This window comes from Hesperophylax consimilis, chromosome 14 (genome assembly GCF_061612785.1).
Source record: "Hesperophylax consimilis isolate HC1 chromosome 14, BYU_Hcon_1.0, whole genome shotgun sequence".
In the NCBI taxonomy this organism is placed as follows: Eukaryota; Metazoa; Arthropoda; class Insecta; order Trichoptera; family Limnephilidae; genus Hesperophylax; species Hesperophylax consimilis.
Window position 1 is genome coordinate 7176955 of NC_142849.1, and position 22941 is coordinate 7199895.

At 33.5% G+C, this 22941-nt stretch overlaps 2 protein-coding genes across 8 annotated transcripts in view; one reads left to right on the top strand and one right to left on the bottom strand.

The window, feature by feature from the left end:
- Nucleotides 1-397: 397 nt before the first annotated feature.
- Nucleotides 398-15936, bottom strand: Cnb (centriole duplication and spindle assembly protein centrobin). Its single transcript, XM_089639470.1, has 9 exons — nucleotides 13631-15936; nucleotides 9009-9242; nucleotides 6864-7118; nucleotides 6427-6630; nucleotides 3959-4185; nucleotides 3756-3858; nucleotides 2833-2977; nucleotides 2391-2653; nucleotides 398-2150 (listed from the first exon to the last, which is right to left on the bottom strand). Exons 1-9 carry the CDS (start codon nucleotides 15785-15787, stop codon nucleotides 1965-1967), a joined length of 3774 nt encoding a protein of 1257 aa, XP_089495596.1. The 5' UTR covers nucleotides 15788-15936; the 3' UTR covers nucleotides 398-1964.
- A 932-nt stretch (nucleotides 15937-16868) lies between these two features.
- Fmr1 (synaptic functional regulator FMR1) overlaps nucleotides 16869-22941 on the top strand; it is a 49281-nt gene continuing 43208 nt past the window's right edge. For all 7 annotated transcript variants that reach the window (XM_089639471.1, XM_089639476.1, XM_089639472.1 and 4 more), the window contains exons 1-3: nucleotides 16869-16958; nucleotides 17345-17397; nucleotides 17489-17639. In XM_089639471.1, coding sequence (XP_089495597.1) covers nucleotides 16908-16958; nucleotides 17345-17397; nucleotides 17489-17639 — 255 coding nt within the window. In that variant the 5' untranslated portion in view covers nucleotides 16869-16907. The remainder of the gene's footprint in view (nucleotides 16959-17344; nucleotides 17398-17488; nucleotides 17640-22941) is intronic.

Here is a 22941-nt window from a genome sequence, read left to right on the forward strand (position 1 = left end):
ATTGACCGAAATATAGAGTGCGCAGCTCCAACGCTCCTTAGCGCTAACCGCCACTTGTAATTACCACACAATATGAAGGTTGATGTGATGAACTACCCTTTTCAAAATGTAAAACCTTAATGCAAGGCAGAAATCCAATTGTATGAAGCTTCAATTCTCTCTAACATCATGAAATTCGCAGTTTTATTCTGTATGGTATTTCTTGGATTAAACAACTGTTTTCAGCTCAACACGTCCTTTCTATCACGAGCTATGGAGCGTTTAAATAGCAGTTTAACTGACAAAAAATAATATTATATTTTCTAGAGGAAAAAGAGCATTCAAGCTCAGGCAAACCTGGATAGTAATTACTAATTAATAAATAATAAGAAAGCTTAGTAAATTTTTATGTGTATTTATTTAGGCACTCAAGTTTTAGTATAATACAAGTATCAAAAATAGTTCACATTCAATTTAAAATTAATAGGCACGGGTTGCAATAACTAACATTAAAAAGTCCATAAACATTTAAAGCTTAGCTTAATATTTGTACTTTTATTGGAATTTGTCAATATAATAAATAAATAAAAAGCTGACACAGCAAATCAGTTCGCAAGAGTCCTTAGAAATGTAGTTTTAATGTCTGATATTCTATACCCCAATATAATATTATTTTAAGATTATTGTCTGATATTCTACACCCCTATACAATATTATTTTAAGATTATTGTCTGATATTCTATACCCCAATACAATATTATTTTAAGATTATTGTCTGATATTCCATAACCCAATACAATATTATGTCAAGATTATTGTCTGATAGTATATACCCCAATACAATATTATTATATATGTATTTACAAAAATTCAAATAATTTATATTGTATGTACTATATTAAAAGTTAGGACATTTAAAGTTCATATTATGATTGATATCATGCTTGTACATATATCATAAAGATCTTTTTTTTTTTTTTTATAGTGAATACCTCACAAGAGTCCCAACTGCTCCCGTCTGGAGCCAGTGAGACTATGGCATCCCCAATTGGGGGATGTTGTGAGGCTGAAGGTAAGTGGGGAAGGGAAAGAGGAAGGTGGGGAAGTACCTGGCTATTCAGATCTAGTCACTAAACACAGCTAAAGCCATTTGGAGCAACGTTTCAATTCTGAATGGTGGTCTTACACCAGGGCGATACTGGTAGTATCTTCCACTCTGGAACGTGCCGCAAATATACTATATATTATTAAACAATCTATTAAACTTAACAAAATAATATAATTCTTTTTGTAGCACAGTTTATTAAAAAAATATTATACATAAATGATACCTCCAATGTGAAAAAATTATATTTTATAGGAGTGAAAAAAAATTAGGAAAATGATGAAAGACTTCGATTTGTATGGAAAAAAATAATATTCTTCTATGGAAAAAAACAACAGAATTTCGAAAAAAGTTATTTATCTTTATTACTTCTAACATCATGTAGAATCACCTCCCGAAGTTAGCACACTTTACCTCCAGACACCCTGTATACATGAAAAAACAAAAAATTATGCCAATAAGATTTACCAATGTTCAACCTTTTTGTATCTAAATAAAAAAAGAAGAAAACTTTTTTCAATTTTTATGTCCACATTTACTCATATTATTATTTATTTTTTTAAATTCAATATATTTTTTATTTAAATATATATTTTTTTTTAAATATATTACGTTTAAACACATGGTTTAAAAGCTATATTACATTTAGTACACAAATTTTAAATTTTTGGTACAAAATTATTTCAGAGATGATGGCCAATTTTTAGCTTTTCAATTCGAAGGCCAAATGGTTAGTAAGCATTACTAATATAATATGTACATAAATATTATTTGGAGGTCCACCTTCATTTTCCTGCTTCAAAATTGGTTTTTTCACTCTCCTGTAAAATATAATTTTTTTCAACATTTGAGGTATTACGTGCCCAGCAACGATATGTAATTATTTCCAAGGAGGTTTGAAATGAGAATTTCGGTCTAGTTTTCTATCATTTAGATCATTATTTCTATCGCTTGTTGGATATTCATCGTCTTCAATCTTGAAAGAGTTTTGATGTTCAACTTGCTGGGATTTCACTCCCTTTTCTCCATTATTTATATCACTTACACCGGGGGTTTTTTGAAGAAGCTGCAATACAAATAAAAAAAGATGTTGTCACATTTATTAATTTTCACTTGTACGGTTCTGCTAATACTAAAAATTGCCTGTATTCTATCTTTACTATTTAATGTAATTTCTATTTACGCAAATGTGAGAATTTTACAATAAAAAATAATACATAAGCCACCATCAAGGAGACCTTTACGATACTTGATATATATAAAAATCATTAGAGAAATGTGTTATTTTCATCATTTTAACACTCACCAATTTCACATAACGTTGAATGTCATCTTCTTTTAGGGGAACTGCTCCACCTGATTGGATATTTGTGGAAGATGGTTCTCTATTTGTCTGTACTTTAATGGGTTTTTGGAAGTGTTCATAGTTGGCATTCAGCACTTGATTTGGGTTACTGTAAGCATGGCTATTAGACCTCATATCACAAAATGTGTTCATTGAATTTGCATCAGGTAGTTTTGGATTTCTGCTGGGTGCTATTTGCTGAAACCCGACAGAGACCTGAGATTCTAAAAAAAGGCACCATTGATTATTGAATTATATTATTCACATGTTTTATTTTTAATAAATTATTATTGCATGATTTTTAATGATTACCGCAGTCGAAATAATTTTCTGTTGTATGTAATAAAGCAATTGGACAAGTTTTTACATTGCTCATATAATTTTTTAAATATTTTGTACTGACCTGCATCTCTCTGTAAATGATGATTCTCAGAGGAAGGGGCTCCATTAGTGATGATTTTGAGTGCTTGCTGCCATTGATTCTCCATGACGCTGTGCAGTTGGGCAGCAATAAGGCCTCTACGATTTTTATACGAGGACAGCTTTTCCTAAAGAAGAACACATTCATAATAATTAATGTTTCTATTTCTGATGCCAAAATTTCACCCATTTTGGGTAAGATATGAAAATCATAATATGTATATGTAATAGATTGTATTTATGCACGCATGTATAATTTACCCACAGACATTCAAATGAATAGACTTGCCCTAACATGAAATCTGCGTAACATTTGGACGAGCTGGAGGCAAACCATGTGACCATATTTTTGGCACCAGGTGGGTTTGAAAATGCTTTGAATAAACCATGAAATCAGTCATACATTGACCACCAAGAAGCGCACATTGAAATAAACGGACCATGCGCATAAAAGTAGAGTACACTAAAGCAGGGCAAAGGTTTGCAGCACTGTCCATTGTGGTTTTTTTCTGCAAAGTATATCTGAATGTTCGTTCTTAAATGAATCGCCTAGCGTAGCGACGCTAATATTGAGGTGAAGTGTCAAACTAAATAGTGTAACAAAATATTAAATTTTGGAAACAAGTCCAAACTCTTGTTTACATGCAATGGAATATGAAGTTTTTTATGCAGCCAGCAATTTGCATGCCATTGTAAAAAGGACTAGTAATTTATTCATAAGCAGATTTTATTTTCGAGGATCGAATGGTGATATTAAAATGCAAGTTGCCTGTATATTGTAAAATTCATTTATTGACAAATCACCGAAAATGGGATGGTCACAACGCCTGCCGCGCTCCGTGCATCTTGGTTTGTTCCCCTTTACCTGATTGGTTCGTCTATTAATTTGGGTGTCTGTTCATTTACCTCTAATTGCTGAATTGTCTGACTCAATTGAGCCAGCTGAATTCTGTACAGCTTTATTTCTTCCTTGTGTTTCTCTTCGATGATTTCAACTTCCAATTTATGCCTGAAAATAAAAATGAATGGTTAAATTAATTTCTTTACAGTGTCACTCACTAAAATTGGACTTATCATTTCATAAAACAAGGCACAACAAAAATACTAACTGTTGTTCAACTTTATGTAGCTGTTTGGCAAACTGCACGGCTATTTCTTTCTGCTTGTTTTGCATCTCATTTTCCATCAAACTCTCAGCAGCGCTGAGTTGCTTCTGAAACTCATTTAGTTTGCCAATCACAATATTTTCCACTTGCTTTTGATAGAATGTCTTCTGATCGTTCTGTTTCTCCGTGGACTGCTGCTTGAATTGCTCAAATTCTGATTGCAGCGATTCCTACAAAGGAAAAAAGTAAAAAAAAAAAACAATATAAAAAACTAACAAATCACATCAAAACCGTTCTGTTCATAGTGCAATGACAATCCCCCAGTTTAAGTAATAGCCTATAAAGGTGGCTTCCCAAAATGCATGATTTTACGGATGATACCACGCACGGCTTGCGACAGCCGGAGAGCTGCGTAACGCACCGAGGCCCCTCCCACGGTGAGTGTCGGTCTATGTGGTGCAAGATTCGATGCTTCATTTTTTCATTCCAAAATGCAGCTCCAGTGGTATTATTGAGTCATAACTACTATACGTGCTTAAATTGAAAGGTAGTGAAGAAAAAAACAATGCTGGTGAATGTCAGCATACAAAGAGAGTCGGTTAAGGCAGTGGTCGGCAAACTTATTGGCCCAACAGCCAAATATGTACATTACAACGATTAAAAAAAATTATGAGAGCCAAATCTGTTTTTTAATTTGGTAAACCTTTATTATAATTTTAGACCTTCATTAAATTACGAGTACACTGAAAAAAACTTGATTTTACACATAAAATTTTATTTGTTGATAAACAATAATATAAAAGTAAGTCCATAAATTTAAATCATGACAATGACTGATAAACACTTAATGCGAACAATGTCATAGCATCTCCTTGGAAAGTTTGAGTAAGTCAGGTTTGTATGTAGTTGTTTTTAATTTTAAGCATGATTTCAGGTTCTCATCAATAAGACGACTTCTCAGTTTACTCTTGATAATGATGACTCCATGCTTTAAAGAGATTGTGCGCATGAATATCTAGAAGCCAAAAGGGAAAGAACAGCAAATGGGAGTTTTTTCAACTGATCGTAACTGAGTCAGGAATACTATTGCAGACATTGAAAATGATCATGTCTTCCTTCTCTAGGTCTTTCAAAGCAGACCACTTGTGATACAAACTAAGATCACGTTTTTTCTTCTCCAATATTACAAAACCAATAAAAAGACGTTGAAATTTAGAGCTCCATATTTCCTTGTTTTTTTAAATTCTGCAATTGAATTTCAAAGTTACCAATGTCAATGCCAAAAGGAGAAAATGTCAACTCAGTTATCGTAGCATTAAGAGGATTTTTGACGAATTCTAAGGTCGCTCTGCTGTTTTTAACTCCTGAAACCTGCTGGCCGTGGATATTTGTGCCAGAGCCGCACTCAAGGAGCCAAAGAGCCGCATGCGGCTCCGGAGCCGCACTTTGCCAACCACTGGGTTAAGGTATGCAACTATAAAATTAAAAATTTTAATTTTTTTTAGGATGACTGCAAGTGACTTTGAATACCTTCTGAATAAAATTGGCTCTAATATATCTTTGATGGGCGGACATAACAGTATAATTGCATTTTTGACCATTTAACGATTTATATTTTCAGGGTGAAATGCCTAAAACCAAAAAAAAAAAAAAACGATTTATATGAGAAAATGTGTCTTGTGTATGCCGGCATCAATGGTATTAACAGTATAGTTACACCAGTACTCAAAACATAAATAAACAACTTTGTGCCTATTAAACTAACTTAAAATACTTGAGATAATTGGGTTCATAATAATGTTTTTTTGCTCTCCTGAAAAGTTACACTTTTGCAGTTATACTCTTATGTCCGCCCATCAAAGATATATTGTCTGTGCTCATTCAGATCACCTCGGACCGCCTCGCACAATCTCGTGCCGCACCTTTGAAGTTACTGACTTGCGGCGAATCCGACGCACTGCTACTGTTGGGAACGGAACAGCACCGTCGCACCCGATATGCCGACTTACCTTTTTTCTATTCTTCCGCGTTTTCTCTCCTTTGCGCTGGTTCAAACACAATACACTAATTTTCACCAAAATGCGTGAGCTCACGATAGCTTTTCAAGTTTCGACACAGTCGAAAAAGGGGGCTCCGTAATCAGACACAGCTTAGATGTTGACAGGGCGATTTTTTCAACTGAACTGAAGTTACACTAAGTCGGCATAGGAAAGGTAGGAATTGGGTAGGTGGGCAACAATAAGATTCATCAAGGAAATCAAAGGAAAGGTGTAGGTAATACAATGTTAGGTTGCGTCGTGTTAGCTTGTGCATGGTGGTCAGTGTTATCACGAGGTTAGTGCAATCCCACACATCCCATAGAGAGTATAAATACATACATACCGGGATTCAAGTAAGAACTGATCCATCGGACGGAGGATTGTAAGGGCCAATATATTTCTCTAATGTTCTTCAATATTATATTTACATACCATTTTCTTATTCGAACTGTCCAACAATGCCTGTAATTTCTTTTTCTGAGCATCCAGATGTGTGTTTCTGGATTTTTCTTCAGATATTATGAGCCGCAGATCATTCCTTTCGTTTTTGATGACAATGGATTCCTCTTCAAGAGTCTCACGGACTTTTTTCAAATTCATCAACTCTTCATTTTCAAGAATGTGATCTTGTTTTAACTGAAACAAGAACAATCAATAGATCAGTGTTGTTACAGTGTGCCGACAGCAAATCATACTCTCACAGTAGAAGAAAAAAAAGCAAACAACTTATTTTGATTATTTTAGTGATAATAAATTGTGTGTTCTTTCAGTACGGCATTTATAACACTTCACTCATCACATCTCAATAACACAAAATGATTTGTTCCACAACAGAAACATTGATATAAAAATAATTTATATGTATGTACCTTATCAATATTATTTTGTAGATTGGTTAAATTGTCAGATATCTGTCTATTCAGTTGTACTACCATAGTATTAGATTCCTTCAATTCTGCATAGCGTTCATCTTTGTCTTTAAGTCCTTCTTTACATTTTTCAATCGCTGTCTTTAAGTTGGAAATTACATTATCTTTCTCCCCGAATGCAACTCTAGACTTTTCTTGACAATCGTGAGCAAATTGAAGAGCTTTAGCGATATCAGATTTGTGAACTTCGGCTTTCTAGAAAGGATTTGAATCAATATTAGAAAACAAAAATTATAATAATGAGATCTATTAGATAACAAAAATAAATAAACAAAAAGGCTTTATTAAATTTATAATTTGTTTTTATGACCACACGAACAATAGCTGTCTAAATTTGGGTAGAACCGCTAATACCGTTGAGCGATAGATAACGGAATTGGGGTAGCGGTATTTTTATGAATTAAAATGAATTTATTTACTACTTCCCATAATCAGCTAATATGGTTAGTAACTAGCTTGATTAACCACTCAGAACATTAGAACGTCAAAAGACGTAAATATGATAATAGCGGTCAAGACATTAGAATGTCTTTTCACGTAAACGCGCGAGATTTTACAAAAATCGATTTATTTCCATCACTAGTATACGGATTGCCATGATTTAAAAAACAGAGTATCGATAATGAATAACGCTACGCGTCTGTATATCTATGGAAAGTAGAGGTGCATTATCTAAGCCGATTGGATCTGTCATCTTGTTCGTTCATAATTTATTGCGTTTCTAAATAATTTATTAAAAATATTTTAGTTTGAACGGTTAATATTTTGAGGTGACTAATAGTTTTTAATTATATTTCTTCAATATATAAAATGTTATTTCTTTATGATACTCAGAAAAAAGTACATTTTTCACGGGTTTGAAATAATGCTAAGCGATTCTTACATATTTTTTACGTTTTCATAAAATGTATATTTAGAAACGCAAATATTTACGTATTACAACATAATGCGATAGTGGATTTCATAATCTTTCCAAAACATTTTTTAGAATGAGGCTATGTTTCCCAAAACGTGAGTTATGAAGCTTTTAGCAAAACTCGAAAATAACACAAAAATTATTACGTTTTGACAGTTATCAAAGGAACACATAGTAAAAAAATGTCTTTGTCTGAGAGGTTAAGCTTCTATCAATTACCAAAAGATGTCACTAATGTTCCTCTAATGGAATATTCCAGATGATGTTTTGTTAATGATGAATTTAAGTAAATCTAAAGTAATGGTGTTTGAAAGAGAGAATACGAAAACAGTGTGCAATATAGCTGTGAATGAGGAATACTTGGAACAGGTGGGTGAATTTGTGTATTTGGGAAGCATGTTTACGAGAGATGGGAAGGCTGACAGAGATATTGAAAGAAGAGTAAATGCAGGTAACTCCATTAATGGAGGACTGAACGCAGTTGGCGCTAACAAAAAATTGTCCAAAGAAGCGAAGTTAGCAGTCCACAATGGAGTGCTGGTAACTACCCTGATTTATGGAAGTGAGGCATGGAACTGGCAAAGAAAGGATGAAAGTAGATTGAATGCTGTTGAAATGAGATCCCTGAGGCGTATGTGTGGTAAAACCATGTATGTTCGTGTGAGGAATGTGGAGATCTGCAAAGAGTGCAAGGCTGATGTAAGCGTAATGAGTAAGATCAAGAAAGGGACGCTCAGATGGTTTGGGCATGTAGAGCGAATGAGCGAAGAAAGGAGTGTAAGGAGAATATACGATGCAAATGTGAATGGTAGCAGAAGTCGGGGACGCCCGAGGAAGACATGGCACGACCAAGTGAATCAGATACTTGAGTCGGGCCATGTCAAGAGTCAGAACAATAGAAGAGTATGTATGAGACGATGTATGAATGTGAATGAGGCAAGGAGTGTGTGCCAAGACCGAGTTGTTTGGCGGTCCGTCCTCTCTGGCTACCCCTGCGGGGAAACGGCGTGATGGTTAGTTAGTTAGTTATGTTTTGTACCATACAGTCTGCGTGTGGCCAGCCAAATCCAAAACCACCCGAAAATTTTAAATACGCTATCGCCCGAATGGCTAACTAGAATTTAAAAAATTCTTTGATATAAATATTATGAATTAGAATAATAATTAACCTTTTTCAGCTCTTCGTTTTCTCGGACAACACTATTAAAATTCGAGTTAATTTTCTCAATTTGCTGCGAATGTGTATTTTCGATGGAAGAAACTTTATTTGTAATTCCAATGAGCGCTGTTTTCATTTTTAGCAAAGCGCCGTCTTTAGATTTATCGACATTGAACGCAATGGCCAATTTCTGTTGCTGTTCCAGAAGTTTTTTCTGCAGCTGCTGAATTATGTCTTCACAGTGCTGAAAAAAAATAAAATGAATTTGGTCATCTATCATAATAAGAATTAATGATATAAGTATTTATAATTTCGACTGTCAATTGATCTATGTGAACTTTAGTGAAAAATGCCTCCTCTTGTAATTGATATGCCAACTGTATTATTAATTATAATTAACTAGCGGTTCATGCCTGACATAGCATTCACAATGTTCTAAGTGATATACATAGATCTGTTCATAGACAACATTACAACATTAAGGACGGGTTGTTTCGGAGAATTTGAACAATTCATCAAATTTCAACGTTCATTTTCGGGTTCTGTGAAAGTCCTATTCAAGTTCTGTCATTATATCATTGTAGGCTAGTTGCTTGACAAAACTGAAATAAAAACAGAACTTGAAAAAATCTTTCACAGAACTTGAAAATGAACGTTGAAATTTGATGAATTGTTCAAATTTTCCGAAACAACCCGTCCTAAATGATATTCATTTGACAGTACAATTAAAAAACTAAATTAAACAAAAATTCCTTTTTAAATACTATTGAATATGGCTTCAGCCCCTCAGGCCTCTGGCATATTGACCGTCATATATCTTAAAACCGCTGTCAGAAGGTTGGAGAATGTGAGCAAATTTCTGCTTTGCAATGAAATCCAAATAAAAGGAATAATTCTGAAAGTATCCTAAAACTAACAACTGCTTTAGAAAGGTGATGAAATACACTTTAAATTCAAATTTAATTACAAAAAAAAATATATAATTATTGAAATACTAAAATTTTGAATGCGAACATAAAAGTTTTAAAAATCTTCATCTAAACACTGAACTAAAAATACTGATAACGAAAAAACACACACTTTATTAGAAAAATATATTATGAAGGTTATTTTCACCTCAGTTTTTTGTTTCATATAAAAATTATTCATTAAAAATTAATGAAATTTCACAATTTTTTCTCAAATTGTAGTCAGAACCTTTTCTTTCACGGAGGTGTACATTTTAATTATTGAGTGGTTAACTTCTAGATTTGAATATAAAGCTATAAGTTTTGTCTTTCTAACACCGTTTAGATCATATTTCTAATCATCAGGGGCGGCTCTAGGGATCGAGGTGTGGTAGGTCATTTGAAAAAAATGTGTGACTAATCTTCACAAGAATTATGCCTTTCATGAAAACGAAATATTTAATGTACAGAAATTTACTAAATAGGTTAATAAGAAATTGCAAAAAGAAGTATTATTGTGAAAAAATTGATAGTGCAAAAAATAATACCAAAAAAACATGGAATATTATTAATGAAATCACGAAAAAAAAAAAAAAAGTATCAACCAATGTCAATGAGATTATAATAAATGAAAATATTATAACTGACAAATCGACTATTGCAGAAAACTTTAACAACTTTTTTACAAATGTAGTAGATCAAATACTTGAATCTTCTAGCAAAATTGATAATACAATACCCGTAGACTCATCTTTACACTTAGACTCAACTAACGATTCAATTAACTCCTTAGAATATTTTTCACCCATCACAACAGATGAAATTGATAAACACATTGACGGTCTAAAATCAACAAATTCTACAGGAATTGATGGTTTATCAGGTAACACACTAAAAAAAAAAAAACATTACATTTTAACTCCATTGCTACATATTTTTAATATATCCTTAAAAGAAGGACATTTTCCCGAACAATTAAAAACCTCTATCATAATACCAATTCACAAATCAGGAGAAACGCACATATTAGACAACTACAGACCTATTTCCTTGGTCTCAAACCTCTCAAAAATATTTGAAAAATGTATCAAAAATAGAATAATGAATTACCTAGAACAAAACAAAATTCTGTCCCAAAATCAATATGGCTTCAGAACAAAACTAAGCACTGAAGATGCAATATTCGATCTGACTAAAAAATTATACACATCTGTTGATCAAAATAAAAAGAGTTTAGCTATATTCCTAGACTTAAGAAAAGCTTTTGATACGGTAAATCACTATCTACTTATTAAAAAAATGAATCAAATAGGTTTAAAAAATGATACACTAAAAATTCTTACTAGCTATCTCAAAGACAGAAAACAAAAAACAAAAATAGGGGATTTTTATAGTACTGAAACAGGAATAAAAAATGGAGTACCACAGGGAACTGTGCTTGGCCCAATTCTCTTTCTAATATACATAAACGATTTATGTGATGTTATAATCCCTGGTAAAATTGTATCTTACGCAGATGATACAGTAATAATAGTGAATGGAAAATCCTGGCCTGAAACTTTTTTGAAGGCAACAAAATGTATTACATATGTCTCATCATGGCTAGAAAGTAATAGACTCTTCTTAAACTATAATAAAACATTTTACCTAACCTTTTCTAAAAATAGTAAAAATAAACCCCCTAATAACCTTAAAATTCGAATACATAACGTTAACTGTAATCAAGAAATATGCTCATCTTGCTTTGAACTCGGAAAAGTTGAAAAGATTAAATATTTAGGTATTGTTATTGATACAAAATTAAATTGGCAGTCACAAATTAATAATACCGTCTGTAAATTAAGATATCTTACATACACATTTTACAGACTAAAAGAAGTGCTCAATGTTGAAAAACTGAAAATTATTTATTTTTCTTTGGTGCAATCTTCACTCATATACGGAATAATAGGATGGGGCGGTGCGCTTAATGCACATATCAAACCTTTACAAATAATTCAAAATTATATCATCAAAGTTATGTATAGTCGGAAAAGAACATTTTCAACGGATGAGTTATACAAAGAATCTAAACTATTCTGTCTCCGTAAACTATTTATTTTGCAAACTATGAAATACATCTTTAAAAACAAAAATAAATTCGAAATAAATGAAAACAGAACCAACATTAGAAATAATAATGTATTTTATACTCCCCAAACGAACACAAAACAAATGCAAACACACTGCAGTTTCATTGGACCTCGTACTTTCAATCTTTTACCGAAAAATATTCAAGTGATAACTAAACTTCCTCAATATTTAAAAGAATTAAAATTATGGCTTTTCGACACAGCAGTTGAAACTTTTTTTATTTAATTTGTATCAATTTATGTTTCTCATAAAATATTCACCATATATTACATATATTACAATAAACACTTATAACTTCACTATACACTATTATAAACACTTTTTATACAAAACGCTTATACAAAATGTAATCTTGTTTTTATTTTATATGCCCACAATTTGTTTATTTCTAGGTACAATAAAATAATAACTTAAATATATTACCCACGCACAGGCTGCGCCTTAGTGGGTTCCCATTATTCTTATTGATTTATATAATATTGTATGTAATAAATGTAAAAATTGGGAAAAATAAAGGAATTAAAAAAAAAAAAAAAAAAAAAAAAAAAATCTTTATTTGATATTGTGAAAAATGCTTATACATAATTATCTATATCAATTTGTAACTCCACGATTCCAAATACATATTATGTTAATATAGTAAATTGGAAATAACTACACAATCTTATGGCAAATCATTTTTAAGAGATTACATTTTAATGTGGTTGTGCACAACCTTAAAGTGTTTGAAACGCCCGCCCGCAGTATCCAAAGATACTGGGTTCGAAGCAATTGAAAAACAACCAATGTTCTACACACAACAAGCGTGTAAAATGAAAAACTGACATGTTTATGTCACCATCTCTTTAAAACATATAATATTCATCGTATTGTCCCCCCACGGCCATGACCTGAGCGTCCCTAAGCTTTCTTCGGTACCTAATTTTTACTTCGACGAAAGACATAGTGCTATCTCGTTTATTCTATGGTGAGCATAGGATCAGAAGATGCCAAAGGGGACATTCTTTAAATTGACCCAGCGAATCGTGTGGACTTGTGAATGAAAGCTTCTATAAGATACAACAGATGTCACCGCTCGTCACTCACCGCCGCCGCTCGCGCCTGATTTGCGGGACATTTCAAATAAATTAAGAATAAGATCAGTTGTTTTGATGCACATAATTTATTATTATTGTTGTCTTATAATTTTGGGGGGTCAAACACCAATTGACCTAAGGGAAGAACCGCCACTGCTAACCATGATAGTAAGGGAAACAAAGCGATTTCTGTGAGACCATATGAGCTGTTCCCAACAGGAAACCAATTAGGTCGAGGGGTTAAAAATCATCTGCCAGTGGCTTCTCTAGTTCGGCATTGGCTTCACTAGTTCGACATTGGCTTCACTAGTTCGACATTGGCTTCACTAGTTCGACATTGGCTTCACTAGTTCGACATTGGCTTCACTAGTTCGACATTGGCTTCAGAAGGAAAAGCTGACATGTACATAGATCCTGAATGAAACTATAATAACATTTGTGGTACAAAAATTGCTTTATTATAAATAAAAACTCACCTCTCTTCGGAGTTTTTCTTCTTCAAACCTTTGAGAATCTACAATGTTCCCCCCCTTGAATTCTGCAGAAGAACCCCACATATTTGAAAGGCTTGGAAGAGTATTGAGAGATTGATCTGGATTATAATTGGGTTTGTTAAAATCGAAAGCATTCTCAGTATTATCCAATCCGACTTTGTGATGATTTATCGCTCTACCTTCGCTTGCTTTACCTTGCCTTGTATTTTCATTTTCTGATGGATAATTTCGTTTTGGGCTTGTAGTTCCATAGGTATATTCTTTGCTTTGATATGTTTTAACTTTTTCATCACCGCTATTTTGAATATTTGTAGATTGATCCCTTTTAATAGGGGTTTTTTGAACACCTTTATAATGATCATGTTTATCTGCATTATAAGTATTTTGGGTATCTTTAAAGTGATCAATTCTGTCTACAGTATTTTGATTATCTTCAAAATGATCCCTTCGGTGTAAAATATTTTGATAAACTCTTTCGTCTGCGGACTTTTGAACGTCTCTTAAATGATCTCTTGCATCTACGATGGTTTGGCCGACTTTGTGAAGATTTATTTTACCCGCATCATTTTTAAAATGATCCAGTTTGTCGGATGTTTTATGATAACCTTTAAATTGATCACCTCTGCTAATAGTATTTTGATCATCTTTAAATTGATCTCTTCTGACCATGGTATTTTGATCATCTTTAAATTGATCCCTTCTGCCCATAGTATTTTGATCATCTTTAATTTGATCCCTTCTGCCCATAGTATTTTGACCATCTTTAATTTGATCTCTTCTGCCCACAGTATTTTGATCATCTTTAATTTGATCTCTTCTGCCCACAGTATTTTGATCATCTTTCAAATGGTCTGTTTCACCCGTATTACTCTGATTACCTTTAAATTGGAAATTATTTTGACTGTCTTTAATATGATCAGCAAAAGCAGGTGTAGCGGTTGTATTTTTAAAGAATGCACCTGATTGAATATCTTGAAATCGGTGTGTTGCAATTTTCTCTCTCAAATCAAACTCTTCTTGTGATCTCCTGAGTTTATTGTTAACCACTGTGTTAGGTTTCACACATGATTCAGGTGACACATTCTTCAAAAATTGCTTGGTTGAAGGTTTTTCTGTTGATTGGGAAATATCTTTTGGGTACATGATATCCCTCATTCCAAAACCTAAGTCTGGTACGGAATTTCTCAAAGTTCCTAGCTCAGAATAATGACTGATTTCACAGTCCTTAATTGCTTCAGGAAATAACTCTTTCGATTTACTCCTTACTTGACTTTCTTGCCAATCAAAACACTTTGTTAGAGGATCAACAGTTGAATCATCGGGTGATTTAAATTGGAGTACATTATTTCTTTCGTTGCTTCGAAAAGACTCATGTTTATTTTCATACCATTTATCAAATGTGGGAGTTTTTAAATAAACAGATTCATCCAAATTGTCTCTGCCATCATTTTTACAAATACTATCCAAAAATGCATCAATTTCTGATAACATGAAAGAATCTTGCCTTTTCTGTGGTGTTGGGAATATACTGCTAGTATCAGATTCCATTTTGAATGGTGCAATGAGGGTACATGAGTCGATGGAACAGTCACTAGCCGAGTCACTTTCAAATGAAGAGACAGAGAATCGACTTTGTAAATTCACTGGTAAAAATGCTTTACCTCGGTAACCAAAAGGCGTTCTTTGAAGAGACTGTTTGTAAAGGTCACTTTTTCGACGCTCACTCAAATACCGAGCATCGGGATGAAAGCAACTGCTTGACGCTTTAAAATGTGATGTATTGAAATCAAAAAGTAGGTTAACAGATGTTTTGGGTGTTGTTTGACAGAGCGTATCAATAAATAAACAAGTATTAGTATTCTCCTTGACTGGGGTGTTAAGGGATGAATTAGAGTACTGAGGATTTATCAAATCAATCCTGGAAGAAGGTTCTGAAATGGAAGCAATTTCCAACTTCTCCAAACAGAATTTAAGTTTATCCACTTTTTCAGTAATATTGTCAACGAAATGTTTCTTTGATTTCTTGAGACCTAACAGATCTTCGCATATTTCCGTTGAATTGTCCGAATCCGAAGTAAACACACGAAAATGATCTGGCGGTATAAGCAAAAGCTTTTCAGTGTCGTCTGTATCACTCATTCCAAATATTTTTACGTAAACAAAAACACATCGTCCAAAAATTAACTAGAATAAAAAGGAGAGAGATTCAAACGTATAAGATCATTGATTATCAAAATATCAACCAATATAAATAAAAACAACAAAACAATTCAACCTAAATGACAGTTACCAAGTGTGATTTGTTTAGTTAACCATAAACAAAATTCTTTCAAACCAAAAACAATTCTTTAAAAAATATTGCATCTGATAAAGTATTCACACACGAGACAAAAAAAACCGCATTGCGCGATTTGAATGTGTAATGTTGAAAATATCATCTTATTCTTGTTCGACTTTTTCAAAATGTTTTTGCCGTCATAATTGTTTTCGAAGTACTTCGCAATCGTTAGTTTTTGTATATAGACATTTTGAACCATAATACTGGAATGAAACACAGGTCTAAAAATAAATAAATTCAGTCATGAAATCTGTTTCGCTTCCAGACTCCATCTTTAATTCCTATTTTTATTAACACACCGTATTATATTACGTCTAGGCAGAGTAATCTAAATACGTCATCTTGTTAGCTGAATTCAGATGGAAACAAAGCATTATTTGTAAATAATTATGATATACCTATATACATTTAAAAAAATATATCGCCAATAATAGTTTGTAACCACGGCATCAATGGTGATCTTTGTAGCAGCTGATAAAAAATAGCAAGAAAATGTCGCCAGAAAAGGTGGAAAGTGTTTTATTTTCTTTGAATTTACTTCAAGGGCTTTCTATTCGGTTATTTTATTTTGATGTATTTTCTCATTTATTAAAATAGTTCATCACCGTTTGCTTTTCATCCCAGAAATAAGTAAGGTTCCTCAGATTTAAATCTAGATAGCTCCAAACGTTGAAATAAAATTGTTACTTCACAATATAAATATATTTGTTGAAAAGATCATCCCTTGAATAAATTGATATTACTTTCTAAAAAAATGACACTAAAATTTTTCACAATATCGTTACTATTCTCAGTTCTTGTCTAGAATATCTATAATAATTGTACCTACGCAGTAAAAATAGCGCTCACTTGCTAAAAATGTGTTGAAATTCCGAACTTTCGGGATTTTAGCTTTCAGAGCGTTGTCTCTCGCAAACCAAGATGGAGGATCTAGCGGTCGAAGTGTATGGTGAAAATGGGGCATATTATAAGGTCTGTTGTAGTTGAAGTACGACATTTTAAATTCAATTTCCCCAATAAATCGGCATATGATTTATGTGTGCATGTTTTGATCGTCTTTGTTTAAACTTTTGAGCCATACTTGCAAAATTATTTCGATATAAAAATACATCCGCGGCAAGGATGGACGCCATGTCCATTTGACAGGGCGTGATTTTTTCCATGTGCAGACTCTCGATCGCGCTTGTTGTAGTTCATATCGGTGCCGAACTTTTATTTCTTTATGTTTCTACTTAATTTGTGCAATAAGATGCAGAAACTCGCGCGTAAACGATTGTCAAAAAGTCGTCTGGTTCCATCATGCTTCCACATTCCTATTATAAGCTGTGCTCGTAAAAATGTTAAATTATTTGTTCCAGGCGTATGTTATGGACGTGATAGATGGGGAAGTTCTAGTTTCCTTTGAAAACGAGTAAGTTTTTACCCAATTTTGTTTGTTTGAAATGTTTTTGAACATACATTCGATTGTTATTCTTTTCTACCATTTTGTTTTTTTTTTTCAGCTGGAGTCCAGAAGCGAAGTTTCCGTTCTCTCGTGTCTTTTTGCCTCCCAAAGAAGCGCCCAAGACGGAGTTCACAGAAAAACAAGATGTTGAAGTATACTCCAGAGCTAATGTGCGGGAGGACTGTGGCTGGTGGACTGCCAAGGTTCAGGTATGTACACAGCTTCTAACATTACCCCAACAATGTGAACATGTGAGAGTGTCTTCGAATATTCCACTCAGAATCTTTAAAACACAAGTTCAATCTTCAATCACTTTCCAATAATACTTGACAAATAATAATATTGTTCCATTTTTGAAGAAGGATCAAATTTCACATAATTTGCTTTGTGTTCAAATGACCAAATTGCAAACTTATCAGATTATGGCTGTTTTTATTTGGTTTATAAAAAATACTGTCAATTATAATATTCTATTTGCTGACGTGTACCCGGTGTTGCTTTGACTTTCAATAAATATAATATCCATGTATTGCTTACCACATACAAACTTAAATGGAAAAAAGCAGTCTGATGTTTTTAATTTGCAATGTGCACTTGCTTCGTGTTTTTATCTATTCATTAACAGATTAGTCATTCCACCAAATTAACCATAGGGCCCACACCTAGTAGTGAGATTATTTTTTATTCCCAATCAAGGGGAACTCCAAATTGGTTGACTAATTACCTAACAAATGACATTACAAATGAATTCACCCCATATATAATTTTGTCATAGTAAATAGCAAGCATTTTTCTTTGTACTAGCAACCTTTTGATCAAAGTCAGCACTCTTACAGCTGGGCCAAAGACGTTTTTTTCTTTTATAATTTACTATCTCATTTCAATCGATTGGGATAAAAAAAAAACATTAATCTTGTCGAATGCCGCTGCACGCTTAATATGCAAAAAAATTATAAACCACTTGTTTTCAACTTAATTTCTACAATAAATAACTGCATATGTGGTGGGAGATGGTAAAAGATGCATTTAAGTGCCATTTTTTCTCCAAGTTAAGTTTGAAGGTTAGGAAATACGCACAAATTATCAAACAACCCAAATTAAACCCTAAAAATTGTGCAACTTAAACCCCCGACCTAAATAGTGGTATCCATTCGATATTTAAGTTGAAATCAAGTGTTGTTTTTTTAAAGAGCCTTTGCATGCAGCGGAATCGACTAGTTTACCGGTATGGAACAAACAATATTATGGGGTCTTGTTGTATTTTTTTGACGGTTTTAAATGCATATTTCAAAGTTCCATAGCTCACAATGGAATTGATACTGAGCTGAAACTAACATAGAATTTCCAGACTGCAAAGACTGAGCAAATTTCATGATGCCAGACCTACTGTTCAAGATTTTTGCTGCCTTTAAAGTTAAGATTTCTGCAGAACTACAATGAATTTGTAATTAAAACAAAATCAAACTTTAACTATTGTGATATTAGCAGTGAATTGACTGCTATTGTCGTGTAGAGTAATTTACACATTGTGATATACCTACCAATAAACTATTTTTAAGTACCTACCTGCTATGACTCCTGTTTTAGTACTTAAAGTTTAATGTTGCTATCACACTAACAAATGTGACCACATAATTTTTGTTATGATTTGTATAATGACTTAATAGCCCAGCTTCAATCACACCTATAAAATAGAAAATTTTCGTGACTCACGAAAATCTTGAGAATGGTGAGAGCTCTGGCTGATGGGTTTTATTTTATAATGTCGGTAACCTGTCATCGTTCCCGAGCATCGATCGTCGTTCAAGTGAGCAGAGATCACCAATGAACAAATAACAGTTCACATCCACTTAATATGCTATCTAAGCGTAATGAGTAAGATTAAGAATGGGACGCTTGGACGGTTTGGGCATTTAGAACGAATGAACGAAGATAGGAGTGTAAGGAGAATATATATGACGCGAATGTGAATGGTAGAAGAAGTTGGGGAAGCCCGAGGAAGACATGGCACGATCAAGTGAACCAAATACTTGGGTCAGGCCATGTCAAGAGTCAGAATAACAGAAGGGTATTTATGAGACGATGTATGCTAAAACAGAGTTGCTTGGTGGTCTGTTTTCTCTGCTTAACCCTGCGGTGAAACGGCGTGATGGTTAGATAGTTAAACCGTTATCGATGTACTTGTGCTAGGGGGGCTGGTGTGATTGTGAGCGTTGACATAAATACAAAGACGCGTTATGTTCATTACTGATCTAATAAAAAATATATCACATTCCTGTTACGAGATTGCGGGTGAATAACGAAACGCATAAGAATAGGATAGTCTCAAAGAATATGTGTCAATGAATGAAATAGCTACAAATAATATCCTTTATAGCTATGGAAGAGAACACGTTAGAAAGGGATAGTCATTTAAAGATGCAAAGACGTATCTCGCTCACCCGTGTTAATGAAATGAGAGCCAATGCCGTGACATATATTGCGACACCCGCGCAAGGGGAATGTCGGTCAAACCAAATACAATGGAATATTAAATATTGGTTTTAATTATGTGAATTATTTTATTTGTTATACATTACAAACATGTTATATTAATAAAACAGTAGCATTAAAAGTGTTAATCGTGACAAAAAAGCAATATAAATCTCTTCCGAGTAGTATTAACTATTTTCGAGAGTTCAACGCTTTAAGGTAGTTTTCAGGTAGTAGAGTTGAATTGTTTGCATGGAAAATAAATATTCTTCAAAAAATATATTTTGAATGGGAATAATGGGGATCCAGTAAACTGGCTACATCCTTGTCACAAGACTAATGTCTGAAAGTTGTTTTCAAAGTGTCTACTTCAGTAAGCTGATATCCTAATAAATTTGATGCATTAATATTTGACGAACATCCATCAAATGTCAAGGCAACTATGTCAACCCCTATTTCCCAATATTTTTTAAAATACATTTTAAATAAATTAGCATTGCACTCTACAGTGAGTCCATTAATGAAACATTAACCCTATCGGCAACTTTCAATTTTCATTTAAGCATACAAGCAACATCACAAATACCTGCGAAGCGGTCTTGTCAATGCCTAAAGAGCCAAACCAATACTTTGACTAGCCCTAAAGTTTTTTTGTTTTCCATTCTTTAGAGTTTGTTGACGTAAAGCCATTTCATCTGCAACAAGCGTACATAATATTCTATTCCCAGACGCTACATGTTTTTTCTTTAGCACATCAAATTCAGCTGTAAATCCGAGTGTTTCATCAGTATTTTCATACCATTTTCCCAGGGTACGAGTGAGGGAGAGCAGTATTGAAAATTTTCCTCATATATTTATATTTAGCTGGAGAATAATAATTTAAGGTTAGGTTAGGTTAGGTTAAACTTGGCGTACATTTAATTCTGATGTTATTTTTTGATTTATGTTGTGCAGCCATTCTCTGGTACAAGTAAACTATTTCTCTAAACCGATCTTCTGGTATGGAAATCTTTGTCTTTAGTTTATTAATTGCTTCCTTTAGAGAGTTGCATTTATTTGAGAGCCTTTTATTTCTCCATTTCAAATTCTGATTTTTTAGAGATATTTTCTTCTCTTCTCTCATGACTTTCGTTATTTTTTATTTTAGAAATGCCTCTATCGGTGTGTCGAAGACGAATTCCAAATCAGAAATTCTCTCATTCTGCAACGATTTCGGAAAGTTTTTTTCCAATGTATCAGCATGGCGAAAATGGTCAATTGGTGCCTAAAATATAAATCAATTGCATTTTTACATTGTTGAACATCTATTTAATCTATTAATGTGATTCTAATAGTTGTTAACGCACAAGTACATATAAAAACCAAAAAACTAATAAATTTACATGCTCTATTTCAGCGGTCGGGGAACTTTTTTTAACCATTACCCCAAAATATTTTTGCGTAAGTCGATATTACCCCTTCCCCCCATTTTGAAAAGAATACAATCGATGTATATTTAAATAAACATTATTTATTGAATTAATTTACGAAGCAATTTGAATACAGTCTTCGGCCTATAATCTATTTGTGTTCTTCGTTTTTATGTTCATTAGAGTGGAAAAGCCTTGTTCACAAAAATAGGTTGTTGCAAATGGCAGAAACTTTTATACCGCCTCCTCATGTGCAATTTAGAAAGCCTTCGTAGCTTTTGACATCCAAAAAGACGACAGATTGGCTTTGCTCTCAAATTGAATACATGCTTCAGTATTAGATTGAAGTTCAAGTATTGTTTCTGCCAAACCCGGAGGTTTTTCTGGTATGTTAGCAATTTCACATTTAAAAGGATCTACAACCCAATTGAAAGTATGTATATCAAGATCTGGAAAGTAGTCAGAGAACCGCTCACTGAGTTTGGTAAGATGTTTTATAACTGTATCCTTGATGTCATCAAAACTAATGTTTTCACAGTCTTCCAAAATAGAAAACTAGAAAAATTTCCTTATTACCCCAAAAAAACATTTTTACCCCATTTGGGGTAATTTACCCCGGTTCCCCGACCGCTGCTCTATTTGATCCAAAAAGTAGGTCTAACAAATTAAATACCTTGAAAAAGGGTACTGCCTCTTTAATTTTTCCCCATCCTTTGCTAGTAGTATACATATCTTCTGGATTGAAGTGCACTGAGCACAATCGACTATATTTCGTTGGTGTCCAGTCATATTCTTGTCTTTGCTTTGGGGCCGTTCAAGTATTACCTAAGCAGATTTATTACAATTATTTACCCCCTCTTCCCTCTTGTCACCAAAAGTAAGCAAAGCTCTTACCCCCCCCCCCCCCATGCTTACTTAAAAATTGGTACCTATATTCATTTTTCTGTTAATGTATTCTGTTTTTTAAGCGAGTACCTAAACGTATTAATTATTTGTGGGAATCCCCGAATATGTATTCGGTTTTCAAACATAGATAATGTGTGAGTTGCCAATGTGTAAAAAAAATAACTACTGCTGAGCAGTGCTGACGTAATCACTATCTCGACCCCCCCCACCCCCCCATGTCATCAAAAATAAGCAAAGCAAAGACCCCCCTGCCCCCCTATAGTGCTTACATAATACTTGAACGGCCCCTTTCGAACAATAGCCACCCCATAGATCTGTGTAATTCATCGATAGGAAAACTTTGTAAAATAATGTTTGTGTTAAGTACCTACATTCATCTTTTTGAGTATTTTAGAATGATATGAACCTTTATTAGATTTGGTTTTTGCCCGAGAATGATTTGTACACCTCTTAAAAGCACACGAAGGCATTTTTTTTCACAAAAAAGAGCTTAGAGTGACGTGTTTGTGGCAGCTGGTGACAACTTGTCTGCCCGACAGGCTTATGTGCGAAACTAAATGCAGTAAATCACCAGTCTCTCCACTGGACCTAGTTCAGTGCAACCACGTGCGTTGTCTCAATAACCTATCTTCTCGTTTAATTCACCTAAAATGTGTAATTCCTCATAACAAAAACAGCATTTGCCCAGCGAAAATTTTCCTATATTGCTCCAAAGATATTTAAT

What these genes read in the sequence shown, in the direction of transcription:
- Cnb (XM_089639470.1), bottom strand. Translation starts at nt 15,787, where the DNA reads ATGAGTGATACAGACGACACTGAAAAGCTTTTGCTTATACCGCCAGAT. An exon ending in ACAGTTCGAATAAGAAAATG is followed by an intron (nt 4,186 to 6,426) that starts GTATGTAAATAT and finishes TTTCCTTTGTAG; the next exon opens with GAATCGCTGCAATCAGAATT. An exon ending in AGACAATTCAGCAATTAGAG is followed by an intron (nt 2,978 to 3,755) that starts GTAAATGAACAG and finishes GTTCTTCTTTAG; the next exon opens with GAAAAGCTGTCCTCGTATAA.